The sequence below is a fragment of the Homalodisca vitripennis genome, chromosome 3, assembly GCF_021130785.1.
Source record: "Homalodisca vitripennis isolate AUS2020 chromosome 3, UT_GWSS_2.1, whole genome shotgun sequence".
In the NCBI taxonomy this organism is placed as follows: Eukaryota; Metazoa; Arthropoda; class Insecta; order Hemiptera; family Cicadellidae; genus Homalodisca; species Homalodisca vitripennis.
Genome location: NC_060209.1, coordinates 62,484,342 through 62,498,195, shown reverse-complemented (window position 1 = coordinate 62,498,195; position 13,854 = coordinate 62,484,342). Strand labels below are relative to the sequence as shown.

Here is a 13,854-nt window from a genome sequence, read left to right as displayed (position 1 = left end):
TAAGATGAGAAGGTTCATCGTTTCTATAATCTACTCACAATTGTATTTACATTTTATTAATATTGGTGCTTTGGAAAGTAATATGGGAAGTTTAAAAAAGTAAATAAGAAAGCAATAAGAGTTTGTCTGTGAACGCGGTAAACGCAATAAGTTTACTGAATATTTCTGGTACAATCCTACAACTTACTAAGCATCTTCCCTTGTAGTTCTAGGGAATGGATGGTTTTATTTAAACGCTATAAATAAAATATAGTTTTGTTATTTAAATACAATTGATAATAACATAAGAGTAAAAATATAACTTCAGTGCAACTATTAAACTATTGTTTCTGTTACTTTTCCTGTACAATATTTAAACTAAATAATATTCCAATCATCATTTCACTTTCTTTATATATGTTCTGTTATAACTATACTAAAGACCAAAACTTGGTGTTTCCCATTCGATCGGTGTGTGACTTGACTTACAACAGTGAAAACAAAGTTCATTGTTCAAGTGTAACTGATTAAATTGACAAAATTGACTACACATAACTTGTATAAAAAGTTGAACTATTTGTTCATTTAACGGTCTTTATTGAATTGCTCGAAATTCTAATTTCTGTAAGGTTCAAATTTGTTCTACATGTATTATTTACAATTTTCACGAAGAATTATATATTCATACCAGAAATATAATGTTTTGTTGAAACAATTAAGTAAACTGCTTTACGGCTGAGATTTATTGGTAGAATTTACTATACTAATACTGAACGAACAGTCCGAAATGAAAAATATCTTCAAATGCAAGTGGGTAGTGTTGGTACGGATAGAATAGAACGCTGAACTGAAGTGAACTGTGGTATAGTGGGTGGATCGCTGCAGTGCAGCTTCTGAATCAAATGCCCCAGTGGCAGTTGGATAGCAGAAGCACCAGTGTATAACAGCATATTCTTTAGTGCAGGGGGATAATGTTACAGTACCGAAGTGTAGTCATTGGAGTTGATAACAAGTAGTTGAACAATGGAGATGTAAGTGGTAGGCGAAGATTGAGGAGGAGTGAAGCGCCTAGGAAGGGTCGTCCAGCAATGCCCTGGTGCGTCTCGGGTTGTGCAGTGGATCAGGCCCTGATGTGGGCCTACTCCGAGGTATTGGCCGAGTCAATGACTGGCGCAACTTGCGCCTTGATGTAGTCGCCTACATCGGGGTGCCAAGGAAACGCATTATAGCAGTGTTTCTAAAAAAAACCAAAGTGTTCTTGATAGGAAACGAACAGTCTTGTGTAGATTCCAGGTTTTTCATAGGGGTGCCGGCCAAGGTGATGCCGTATGTTAAGGATGGCCGTATGATCTCTCTCTCTCTCTCTCTCTCTCTCTCTCTCTCTCTCTCTCTCTCTCTCTCTCTCTCTCTCTCTCTCTCTCTCTCTCTCTCTCTCTCTCTCTCTCTCTCTCTCTCTCTCTCTCTCTCTCTCTCTCTCCTCTCTCTCTCTCTCTCTCTCTCTCTCTCTCTCTCTCTCTCTCTCTCTCTCTCTCTCTCTCTCTCTCTCTCTCTCTCTCTCTCTCTCTCTCTCTCTCTCTCTCTCTCTCTCTCTCTCTCTCTCTCTCTCTCTCTCTCCTCTCTCTCTCTCTCTCTCTCTCTCTCTCTCTCTCTCTCTCTCTCTCTCTCTCTCTCTCTCTCTCTCTCTCTCTCTCTCTCTCTCTCTTCTCTCTCTCTCTCTCTCTCTCTCTCTCTCTCTCTCTCTCTCTCTCTTTCTCTCTCTCTCTCTCTCTCTCTCTCTCTCTCTCTCTCTCTCTCTCTCTCTCTCTCTCTCTCTCTCTCTCTCTCTCTCTCTCTCTCTCTCTCTCTCTCTCCTCTCTCTCTCTCTCTCTCTCTCTCTCTCTCTCTCTCTCTCTCTCTCTCTCTCTCTCTCTCTCTCTCTCTCTCTCTCTCTCTCTCTCTCTCTCTCTCTCTCTCTCTCTCTCTCTCTCTCTCTCTCTCTCTCTCTCTCTCTCCTCTCTCTACTCTCTCTCTCTCTCTCTCTCTCTCTCTCTCTCTCTCTCTCTCTCTCTCTCTCTCTCTCTCTCTCTCTCTCTCTCTCTCTGCTCTCTCTTCTCTCTCTCTCTCTCTCTCTCTCTCTCTCTCTCTCTCTCTCTCTCTCTCTCTCTCTCTCTCTCTCTCTCTCTCTACATTATTATTATGTTGATTCTTGATACAACTTATATAATGTCAATACTTTGATAATTGTGGTAATTTATTTATTTGTTTTGTTTTGTTCTTTTTTCATGTACAGAAACAGATTTTATTACTATTAATTGTTATTATGTAAAATTTTTTATAAAAATTTTAGTACAGTTTAAAAATATTATTGTAAATGATGTATTCGTCACAACTCTGTTTTATTTTGTAATGTATTATTTTGGAGCCTGTCCTGGCGGAAGAGTGGACCTATGGTCTAAGCCAGGGCAGGTAAAATAAACGAATTGTCAATTGTCTCTCTCTCTCTCTCTCTCCATTCGCAAAAAAAAATTACCTCTTATCCACGATGTAACTATGGTTTCCTTGTTAACCAGGTTATGAAGATTTTCCAAATTAATTGATGTTCGCTTATAGGCTACTTGCATTTACAAAAAAAAAATTAAAAACATGCTAAATACCCAAAAAAGAGCTGTAAAGTTATTATTTTACTACATTGAAATGGTACTTATATCTAAAAACACAATACATTTTACTTATTTACTTTTGTTTTCATATTACGTTCGTGGCTTAATTTTAAGATTTTGAGAACAAAAAACCCAAATTTTACAAATTAGAGTGATTCAAATGAAAATCCATCGTTCTTTTTAAACGTTTTAATTCATCAAGGTAATCCTGAAAACGTTGTTTTTTGTTTCTTGTTTATCCAATTATCTGTGCGTATAAATTAAACGTTTGCTTATTTATAAAACATGAATATATGTGTATATATATATATATATATATATATGTGTGTGTGTGTGTGTGTGTTGTGTGTGTATATATATATATATTCAAATACATATATTCGCAAACATATTTCAAATACACACACACATACAACATTTGAATTTAAAACTCGAATTCGTAAGAAGTTATCTTTGAGGTTATACTTAACTATAGTCCATTTTTTAATAGACAAATAATAGATTATAGTGTAATAAATTTATAATAATAATATGATAATGTAACCGTATATCTTTTGAACATTCCGTATATTGCAACAAATGTTAAAGACATTTCAAGTGGAATTTAAAAGTTACTTTTATATTAATTACCCTTTTTTTGTAAAATATGACTGAATCCTGACGTCATTATCTTTCCAAATCCATTTGTATGGAAAGCGTATAAACACAACACAGAAAAAAACCTGTTGAAAATTAGACGTGTAAACGAAGATCACATACCACGTAATGGCTCCCACGTGTCATTTGTATAATGCCTGTAATATCTTCAGGTAGCAAAGCGCTTAATGTCTATTCAAAAACGCCAATACATATTTTCACGTTTGTTTCTATAACCGATCCTTTAATATTAAACAATACTTAATAAAACGGTACGATATAAGTATGAAGTAAACATAAATTTACAATGAACCACGTGAACATCAATTATTAAGATTACTGTGTTGAAATCCACTTTATAGTGATAGTGATTTAAATTACGCCTTATTATACGGTGCTTACGGTAGATCACTCGCTTGCAGGTTAATCTGCTATTAAATACCATAACACCCTACGACCTTTTCATCATCAGTTACCCCAGTTCAATAATTTACCACTAAATAGTTTGCGACAAACAGCTATGAAGACAACAAGTAAAATAATTCAATCTACCTCCAAGATCAACCAATCCTACAAAATACTTCTTTCAGATATTTTGCAAAAATAAATATATAATTTTTTTAATATTTACTCTTTGCAGTATATTCAGTTAATATATATTTTCATGTACCATCTGAATTTTAGTTGTACCCTGATTAACAAAATATTTTATTTTCAACAAGTGGCTCTGTAGCCAGATCAAATAGTTATAAACGTACGGAATGGTTATATCCTGACACTTAACATTATTTGTGTTATTTAGTGACATTTGAAGCCACGAGTCAGTAAGTGTCGTTAGAGATTACAATTATGACCACCCGCAATCGTTGTATGATCATAGTATTACACTAAACTATAAGGGATTTTGTTATTATGTCTGCCTATCAATTATACGCAGTGTATGTGAGAGGAAACTGTTAAAACATATTTGTTTAGGCTGCGTTAACGTTTTTTTAAGACTTTTCTACAAAAATATATTTTTAAATATCGTTTCGTGATCCTATATGTATGCGTGTGTATTTATAAGTGAATCTACAGCTTTATTCTGTAATTTTTACAATAGGGAGAGCGCTTGTTAGGTAGTAAAAGTTTGTAACTTTGGTTAATCTACGAAATACAAGAAAATAACAATATTACATGAAATCTTGGCGAAATTATGAGTACGCCACACCACGTGTCTCAAGTATCTAAGCTCTAAATGTCCTATAACAATGGAGCTTCACGAATAATTTTATTTCTATAGATCTTTTGTTTCTCAAGATAACGTGCAGACACACAAACAGACATACATAAAAATGTTTAACCCCTAAGTTTATACAGACTTTGATAACTCTCAGCCATTGCATATAATTGTTGAAGTTTAAGCTATTTCACACCATAACCCAGTTTCATGCCTTCTGTTATTACGAATATGGTTGCATTAGATCATTCTGAAACTTCTCAGATAACCCTATAATTTTTTAGTGATAGTATAAGTATATTAAAGTTTGGCGGACTATTGTGTTGCCGTATTTCATGGCCAACATATGTTCCTTCATAAGGTGAAATGTGTCATATGGGCAAGTTACAGTATTAACAAAAAACATTGATAATTGAAAGATACTTGAATTTTTGGATAAAATACATTTTAATATCGTAAAATATCATGACTTGATTACTATCTTCTTTTATTACTGAATATTGACATGCTAGGTTTGATTTTCAGCTAACCATATCTCAAACTAAAGGTGATCCTAAAACTAACCATAACTATTAGTTAAAAACATACAAATTATAATATATTAAAATAGTAATGGACCTATAACATGACGTGTTCCGTTGTAAAATCTTCAAGTTATACTTATCCGCCGTAAACAATTATATAAATTTTACTCATATATTCTATAATTTCTATAAACCGTTAGATATATAGATAATAGTAATATTATTGTCAGAAAACTAACTAAAGAAACTAAAGCACCTTTTAAAGGTATATATATATATATATATATATATATATATATATATATATATATATATATACAGTTAGTTAATATGTATATAACTGTCCGATGGTTATTTTTAAGAGCGCAAAACTAAAGAGTATGATCCGATAAAGAAATATCATTTCACATTTTTCATGCCCTCCCACTGTGACTTTATCTAAAACTAAAGAAGATGGGTATCGATTTCTGTCTCAGAGGAAATAAATCTATATATATAATTTAAAAGAAAATTTAGGTTGTGTGATTACAATTTAAATTTGCTGTTGGCTTCTGGAGTACACTAGTATGAGATAACTAGTATTTATTTATTGATCAAGAATACTAACATTCTTTTATTACAAAATAATACGTGAATGATATGCTTATAATTAGATTGAGACAAAGTACAAACTCGCATTACACTTAAGTTACAAAAGATTGCCATTAAACATCCATCTAGCGAACACGGCTAGTTGAGTTTTATAAGAAATGATATCTAGGTCAGTAGCGCTTCTAATAGAAAACGTTATATCGGAGACGACCTTTTGTAGAAAATGGCAAACCAATATCTGTAGGTTATCTGGGACGCGTAGTGCTCAACAGTTTAATCTTGTACAGCAACATTTATTCAACTTTATGATCTAAGAGTACGATATTGAAACTTTTATTTAAATTTACTTTACACTAGTTTACAGTATTCAAATAAGGGAATCTTTACGTGTTTTTATAATATCTAGTTATAAAATAAATTTAAATTTATATATGTCGCCAATTATATAAACCTGTAATATTAAATCATTCCTCTTTTCTCAAATGCATACTAATTCTTACTGAAAGCAGTTAAGTTCAGAGGAAATAATTAATTTATGTGAAACATATGAATAAAATAAAACTATCCGATGTAATAAATTATTCCCAGTAGTACACCAATTTGCTGTCGTTTGAGATTGTCTTAGAAGGAGCATAACTGTTGTGATTCTGCATATAAGGATATTTTCTATATGATCATATTGACTTTTGGGAGCTGTATGTGTGTTAGGAAATCCATTACTTATCCCTACTCTGAAATTTGGGTGAATAAAAATGAGTTGGTGGTTTGGGTACTAGTAAACTTTCTGTTATTAACTTCTAGCTTCTTTAGAACCTGTTTTTATCCATCTCACAACCTTGGTACGAAAATTGCTCTTGGCCCATGGAAAACCACTATTGATTTTGGGATCAAAGGTCAAGGAACGAGCAGTCCGTCTGTTCGTTTTTTCGATAACTCAAGATAGAGGAGTTATAGGCTTGAAAATTTAAAGAATGGTTGATTATTGATATAAGGTAGAACTCTATTTATTTTGGTATCAAAATATAAAAGGGCCCGTCTATCCAACAAGCTACTACACAAAAACAAGCGAGTGGAAAACAATATTATTAATAATTTCTCCTTCTCTGTGCTATGTGAGTGTCAAAATGCATAGGTGTGTTGCCATCTAAACACTTTTACTTTAATATGATTTTCATTTTTGTTTTTCTTAATTTTATTTGGCAGAGAATATTCATTTTCAAAGTAAAGGTATGAGTAATACTTCCTTTTTTATCCATTATTCCTTTACAGTAGGAAATTATTGATATCATTCATATCCGCTACCTAGAAGTTTTCATACGAAGAACAGAACTCAAAATATATAAAAGAAGATACATAAAAGGTTTCAAATGATACATTATGTTTAGTAAAACATTCTTAGTACTCATATTATTCAAGAAATTGATACTTAAGATTGGTTATGAGGGTTTGTTATGCAGAAAAGTACGCGAAAACTTTAATGCTTATCGTAATGGTAGGTACCACTTACTGGGTATAATAAATAATCGTTTGATATACTTTAAGTAAACAGCAGTTTTAAATTAAGCTTCTTAATGGAAGACTACCATTAAGACAAATAACCTATAACTAAGAAACATAAGTAAATAGAACCAATGTACGTTCAGACATGCATTCAGAAATGTTAACAATAAAGATATGAGTTGTGAACGAATACCTTAATGATTTTATTTATACGTAATTCTACTTATATAAGTTTGTATTCTAATATTTTTTATTAACTCAGATGATTTATTATACATAGAATTTTAGGATCCATTGTGAAATTCAACATATCCATCGAAAAAATTGTATTCATGATTACTGAAAAAATATATCATAAACACATTTGCAAGATTAAATTTGTTAAAGCGTTAAAATTTTACATTGTTAATTTGAAACATACCGGTAATTTACACTAAATGTATACATCTATGTATTGGTAATATGTACTGTAAATATCTATAGCAATATATATAAAGGCTCAATATTAATAACTTACTATGTTTATGCTGATATGTTTGATATTAAAACGTTTGGCCAAGCATAAGTTATTTGTAATCAATACCAGATTAGGTGGTTTATACAGTTTCCCCTGTAACTACAAATGCTGTGATAAGTATGTTAGAGTATTGTGTAAATTCCGTCAATAAACTTGCTTAAAAGGAAAAATAGAATATTATCAGAGCTTTCAACACTCAACAATATAATGGATATACGAAATTATATTTTAAAGATATATTTCACTTAAATTTATAATTACAATTTTATATATCAAGATAGTGCTTTAATAATACCTTTTAGTTTTCTAGAAAATTACACATCAATTAAATTAAGTATATTAATTTTTACACATAAAAAAAGAATCTAAATTATAATAATTAATATAGATACACACCCCAATGAAAGGGGCAATAGAGATATTGCCTCAGAACGTTTTTTTAAGTTTTTTTTACTTATGTTGAATCTCTTTTCCAGCGCCCAGGTTAATGAAATTTCAATTGAGATAAAAGCAGTAAACCTTTTATATGATGCATGCTATAGGGATTTTAATTACTGTAAAGCATAATTCTTATTTGTTTTCTGTATCATTTTAGATACAATGTCCAAACGCTACAAGACATCAATCAATCATCTTAAATTAAACCAACCGCTGCTAAACTCATATTACTAAGATTCGTCATCTTTGTATGCACATTTAAACTGATCGTCTTTAATTTTTAGTAATTTATCTTCAGATTCTTTGCTTGTTTTTGACGATGGAAGCATTGCGAAGGAAACAGGAGATTTCCAGACATTTGCCATTGTGCAGTGATACAGTGAAATTAGTAACACTACGTTTCGAGATATGCAAACTGATCTTTTCTTTAAGTAATATTTAACCTAACACATAATTACAAACTAGGTTAAAATTTTTGTTACATTTTTTATATTTATTTTGCATGGAATAGACACACAAAATTACTGTTTTGTTCCTGACTTATGCCTGTCATAACGCTCTTGTATGTTGTATAGGTTGTAGTCATGCATTACTTTAGTAATTTAACTGAAGAAGACATTAGATTGCAGACCTCGAAAGGTAGTGTTACTGACTGAATTGTATCACTTAACTATGGCAAATGTCCGGAAAATCCTGATCTTAAGAGCTACACTGTTCTTTTATACAGTAATAGGTGGGTGAGTTCTAATTGTGTGTGATTAAATGTAGTTTAAAAATGAATGGCCTCAGACTGCATTATCCTGAGCTAAACGATTAATAAATTGCTTGAGATCGTAGGTATTCCAGGCTATTGTGACGATAGGTATTGGCGTAGGTATTCAGACCAAATATATCGAACTGCTAGAAGATATTCAGATTGTACACCCAAATGGTGAGAATATCATATACAGTTATCCTAAATTTACAAAGGTAGAGTTAAGACCGGAAGGATAGCAGGAGTATGTATAACACCAAGTATTAAGGAAGATGAGGTTCTGCCATTGTCTGATACGTTTGACCTCAATAGTACAGTAAAACCTACCGACATGAAAACGTGATGTTCAAATATCATGCAAGATAGTTCTTCGTTTGTCGTCTCATACTTTGGAATATTTATGTACAAGCTTTGATTATGTATCAGTCTAAGATACCATATGTGAAGTTTAATAATCAGTTTCCACTTGAATTATTGTGGTTGAGCGCTATGCAGTGAAACTAAGTAAACAGTGATTTTAAATGTGTACACATATATTATTATTAAAAGTAACTAAACAAGTTATATTGAGTAAATTCATATACTAAATATTAAAAATATGTATACAGCAACAGATTCTCAACATTTTCAATTCAATCTATCACAATTAAGCATTTATCATAAGGTAAGTAAAAGGTAAAAGGCACAGGTACGCTACAACAGCGGATGCTAACAGACATCTCTGAGGCTCGTTCAAAGTGCCAAGTCAATAGATAAAAGTGTTACTATTTCCAATTTTCAAATGCCATATGATTATACTCAATGAGATTGGTTTTTTTTTTTAAATTTATTTACTGAGATTTTTACGTTGCTACCGTGTTGACCATTACAACAATAAATAAGCGTTTGCTAATTCTCACCAAAATCCCATTGAGTGACATGCAACATCATCGAACTCGATGTTTCTTGTATGGAAATGAAGCTTGATGGAAAAAATCCTAATTCTTGTTTATCTAGAGACATCGTGCAAGATAGACAGACATATAGAAGTAAACTTATCCAGCCACAATGTTAAGATTCATTAACCCATAACCAAGAAATTATAAAGTTCGTGTATTAAAAGCACTACGGTAATGTATACGTAAATATATTTTCGTTTGATTTAAAATGTTCTATTTATTGTTTCACTAAACTTTCTTGAGTTCAGTGTAACTTTGTTGATTCTTATATTAATAGTTGTTTACGTTAACTTGGCCATATACCACTGACTTTCCCTAATACTCTTTATAAGCAATATATAATTACGAAGAAAGTAGTTTCAGATATTCAAACCACAAGTATCTTAACATTAAAACCGAATAATTGCTGTACATGTTGTCTACCTCAAATTCACAAAAATTCAACCCTCAAAATAACTTATAGTCCACGCACTACCTAATAACTGAAACTTTCTACTAATTAAGTCATTTAGGAATTTAAAGGAAAGATTTATTTAAATATCTAAAACAATATATCTTTTGTATTTTACAAAATATTTCGAACCTCATTAATTTCGATAAACCAAGAAACGCAAAAGCTCCCATGAGATTTATTCCTGTCCGCAAATGGTTGTTGAGTTTTGTTACTGAAATATAAGAGTTGACTTCAACATAAAGAACTAAATAATTATCTCATTTTTTATAACTGTACTCGTATATGATTGCTCGCAAGCATAAGGAAAGACAAGGTCATACCAATCATTTTCACCTAATCGGGAATGAAAGCCACTTTGCTTGTTGAAGGGGGTGGGAATTAGCGTCCGGTCCGGCTTTTAAGTTACCCGCTAGCCCGTTACTGACAGTCCAATGTGCAACTTTTGAAAGAATCCAACTCGGCCCTAATAGCTTATTATTCGAAGTTACTCGTGCTGATGAATGTAAGTCATTGTAAAATGATACAACACGTGGCCCGATGTTGCAGTTTCATCTTTGCACGTAAACTGGGGATTATGTTTAATAGTGTCCTACTAGCTTATAAACTCATATTGTTATTTTCAGAGACATGTGCTTTCTTGATGGTACGTCTATTCTGTAACATGATCGTCGTTCAGAAATTTTGTTGAAATGAGAAATTTTGTTAACGTGATAAACACAAAAACTTAATGACTGTGTCACATATTACAGTATCCAATACACACTAATAGTTACCACAGCTAAGTTACTAGCGGGTAATCAGCTGTTACTTAAATGAAAAAAATGGCGCAGGTTAGCTTGTTTTTATATCATTTTTATTATTCAAATAATTACAAAAAGTTACATCGATTAAATAACAGGTCCACAAGAATCTCCAGTAACACAACTATATAACAACATGATTCCATAAGTTCAAAAATTATGTAAAAATATAGAATATATCAGTAAATTGAACAGTTTTAGTACTGTACGATAGGAATAAATTATATGGACTGATCCATTTATAGTTTACTATTTTTATAAGATCATCAAAACTTAGCTAAATCGAGTAATAGTTCCAAAACTACAGGATTTTTGTTAATTCAAGTTTCCCTGCCGAATTTTGCCAATAACAGGAGCTATTCAAGAAGTCTTATTAAAGTCCTAAGGTTTGTCCTAACTAGTAGAACAAATTATGTACAGAAAATCTCTAAAAACCTGAAAACACTATCTACATTCATCCGCCGGTCTATGTTTAATACATCTGTTTTTAATACATGAACTGTGTAATTTCTTGACATTAGTTTTAATTTACCGTTTCACTCGAGAGGTTGGATAAGTTCATTACTGTGTCTATGTCTGTCCATCTGTCCGCACGATATCACGTAAGTGATCTGACTGAAATAAAACTAATATAAAGAAGGGTTCGATCCGAAATATTCCGTTAAGGATAAGTGAATATTTGTTTCTATTTTCTATGTGAAAATGTGACATTTTAACATGGAAGAAAGCAAGACATGTAAACTAACTATCTAACTAATGAAACGAGCTATCAACTTGAAACTTTTCAAGCACCCTCAGTGAAGCCTGTTACGTGACACGTGGTGTGGTGTGCTCCTGCCTTGTTAAACCTAGCAATAACAGAGGGGTTGCTGATGTATCGCTAGTTGGTATACCGGCTCGTTGGCAGTAAAATTTTGTACGCCGCTGCCGTGTACTAATTTCACATGGATACAACCAATAAAATAAATCAGATACCGACAAATACTCAGGTTTCTAACCGGAAAGACAAGACAATTCTGGTAAGTTTGACAGGTGCTGAGTAAATTAATGTCATCTATACACGCCAACCTACCGGTTCAATCATAGGCGCTAAGTCACATAAAACACAGACTTTAAACCTCTTGATTATAAGGAGTAGTTTTAGAAGTTAACATGGTTAAACTTTATTAACTGAACGTTTACATTTGTGTATATGGTTTTCTTATATAAATTAACAATTCCACTGAGCTATTAAAACACAATGTTCAACATTAAACCGTTTGTAATTTTGTTTGCATTATTATCTCACTTGGCGTTAAAGATATCTTCATATGAACGAAAGCAAGTCGTGAAATAAAGCCGTCGGAATATATTATCAACTTAAACTAAGATGTCTTCTATTTCATCTTATTTTAAAACTGCTAATACAGTTTACAAATAGTATGCAAGACAATTATTATGAATCAAAAACCTGTTTTAAGATATGGAATATCATTAGTAACACGAAATACGTACCACGAGTTATTCATTCCTATTTCTATGTTCTAACAATGACAAATATAGAAAAAATTCTTATTTTACCTTTGTTTAAGACATTCCAAACGGTGAGTGATATCAAAACCCAGATATGCATCATAGTAGAGATGGTAGACTTAAAGGATGCCAACTACATTACAACATCACTATATAACCCGCGCCATCGTGCACAACACAGTCACAGAAACATCACTTCCAATTTATTTACGAGCAATTATTATTTTTCTACGCGCAATTACTTCGAAAAAAATTCAGAGGTCGATGACACACTCCTTACAGACAGAAGTGTCGCATAGCACTGACTTGAACGGGAATCGACATCGTTGACAGATCGTCTACGCTCGGGTCTTTCCGATCCTTTTCGACTCGCCTGTCGGAGAACTTCGGATTAGTTCGGCAAATTTCGTTGCAACTCGCGAACTGAATCAGCTGTGATCAACAGTTAGTGTATGTTTCTCGAGGGTGGATATACCTTGTTTAACAAACATTGGCCACTTCAATCTGTTTCGTACATTCTATTTCCAAGCAATTCTTTTACATAACGAAATTACAACTTACACCAACTTTAACTCAAACATATCTGTTTATACATAGATTAATTGTTTATAAAGAGCATTATTTGCGATCCTCTACGTAAAAACTGTAATATAACGTGATATCTCACACAATGTTTAATATGTGGGGTAATTAAAACCTTAGAGCATAATACAAAAATCTACGTTACTGATTCACGCTCTCTGTGTAATTTGCTTGATATTTTTGTTTAATTTTATGGTGCACGTAGTACCAGAAGAATAAATTACATTTTGTAATCAAACTCATAAGTCTTACTTTTATTGATTCTAAATTCAGGTTCAAATTTATAGATGTATAAACACCAATCACTAGGCTCAGACTTTTAGGACGTCCGCCTGTCAAGAATACTTTCATAGCTTTGACATAAAATAATGGAAACACAGTACATAAAAAACTAAAAGGTTTTTTAAGAGAAAAAACACCAAACCAGATTAATTTGCTAATAGTAAATGTCTGAATATTATCGAAAACGGTAAATAGTTTTGCTTATTTTTAGTTGAGGATGGTAATCGTCTAAAAACAGTGTTACAGACAAAACTATTTAAAGTGATTCTTAAATCTCGGTCTATATAAAAATATAATTGCTATCTCATTCAATAGGGTGAGCGGAATCAATTGGGTGTATAGTGGATTAAAATTTGGAGTGCGGTCACAAGTTTTGGTACCTTAAACGTTTAGTTAAGCGGGAGTTTAAAAGAACTATACAAAGTATTATAAGCCTGATTGATTACAAACCAAGGTTTTATTCTAAATCACGCTCATTAAATCACAAAT

The 13,854-nt window shown here is 32.2% G+C and overlaps 1 protein-coding gene across 1 annotated transcript in view; it reads right to left on the bottom strand.

The window, feature by feature from the left end:
- The window catches only part of LOC124358214, a 219,725-nt gene extending 206,935 nt beyond the window's left edge, over window positions 1-12,790 (bottom strand). Inside the window, exon 1 of the mRNA XM_046810508.1 lies at window positions 12,550-12,790. Within this exon, the coding sequence (XP_046666464.1) occupies window positions 12,550-12,604 (55 nt within the window). The 5' untranslated portion in view covers window positions 12,605-12,790. The remainder of the gene's footprint in view (window positions 1-12,549) is intronic.
- Window positions 12,791-13,854: the final 1,064 nt, after the last annotated feature.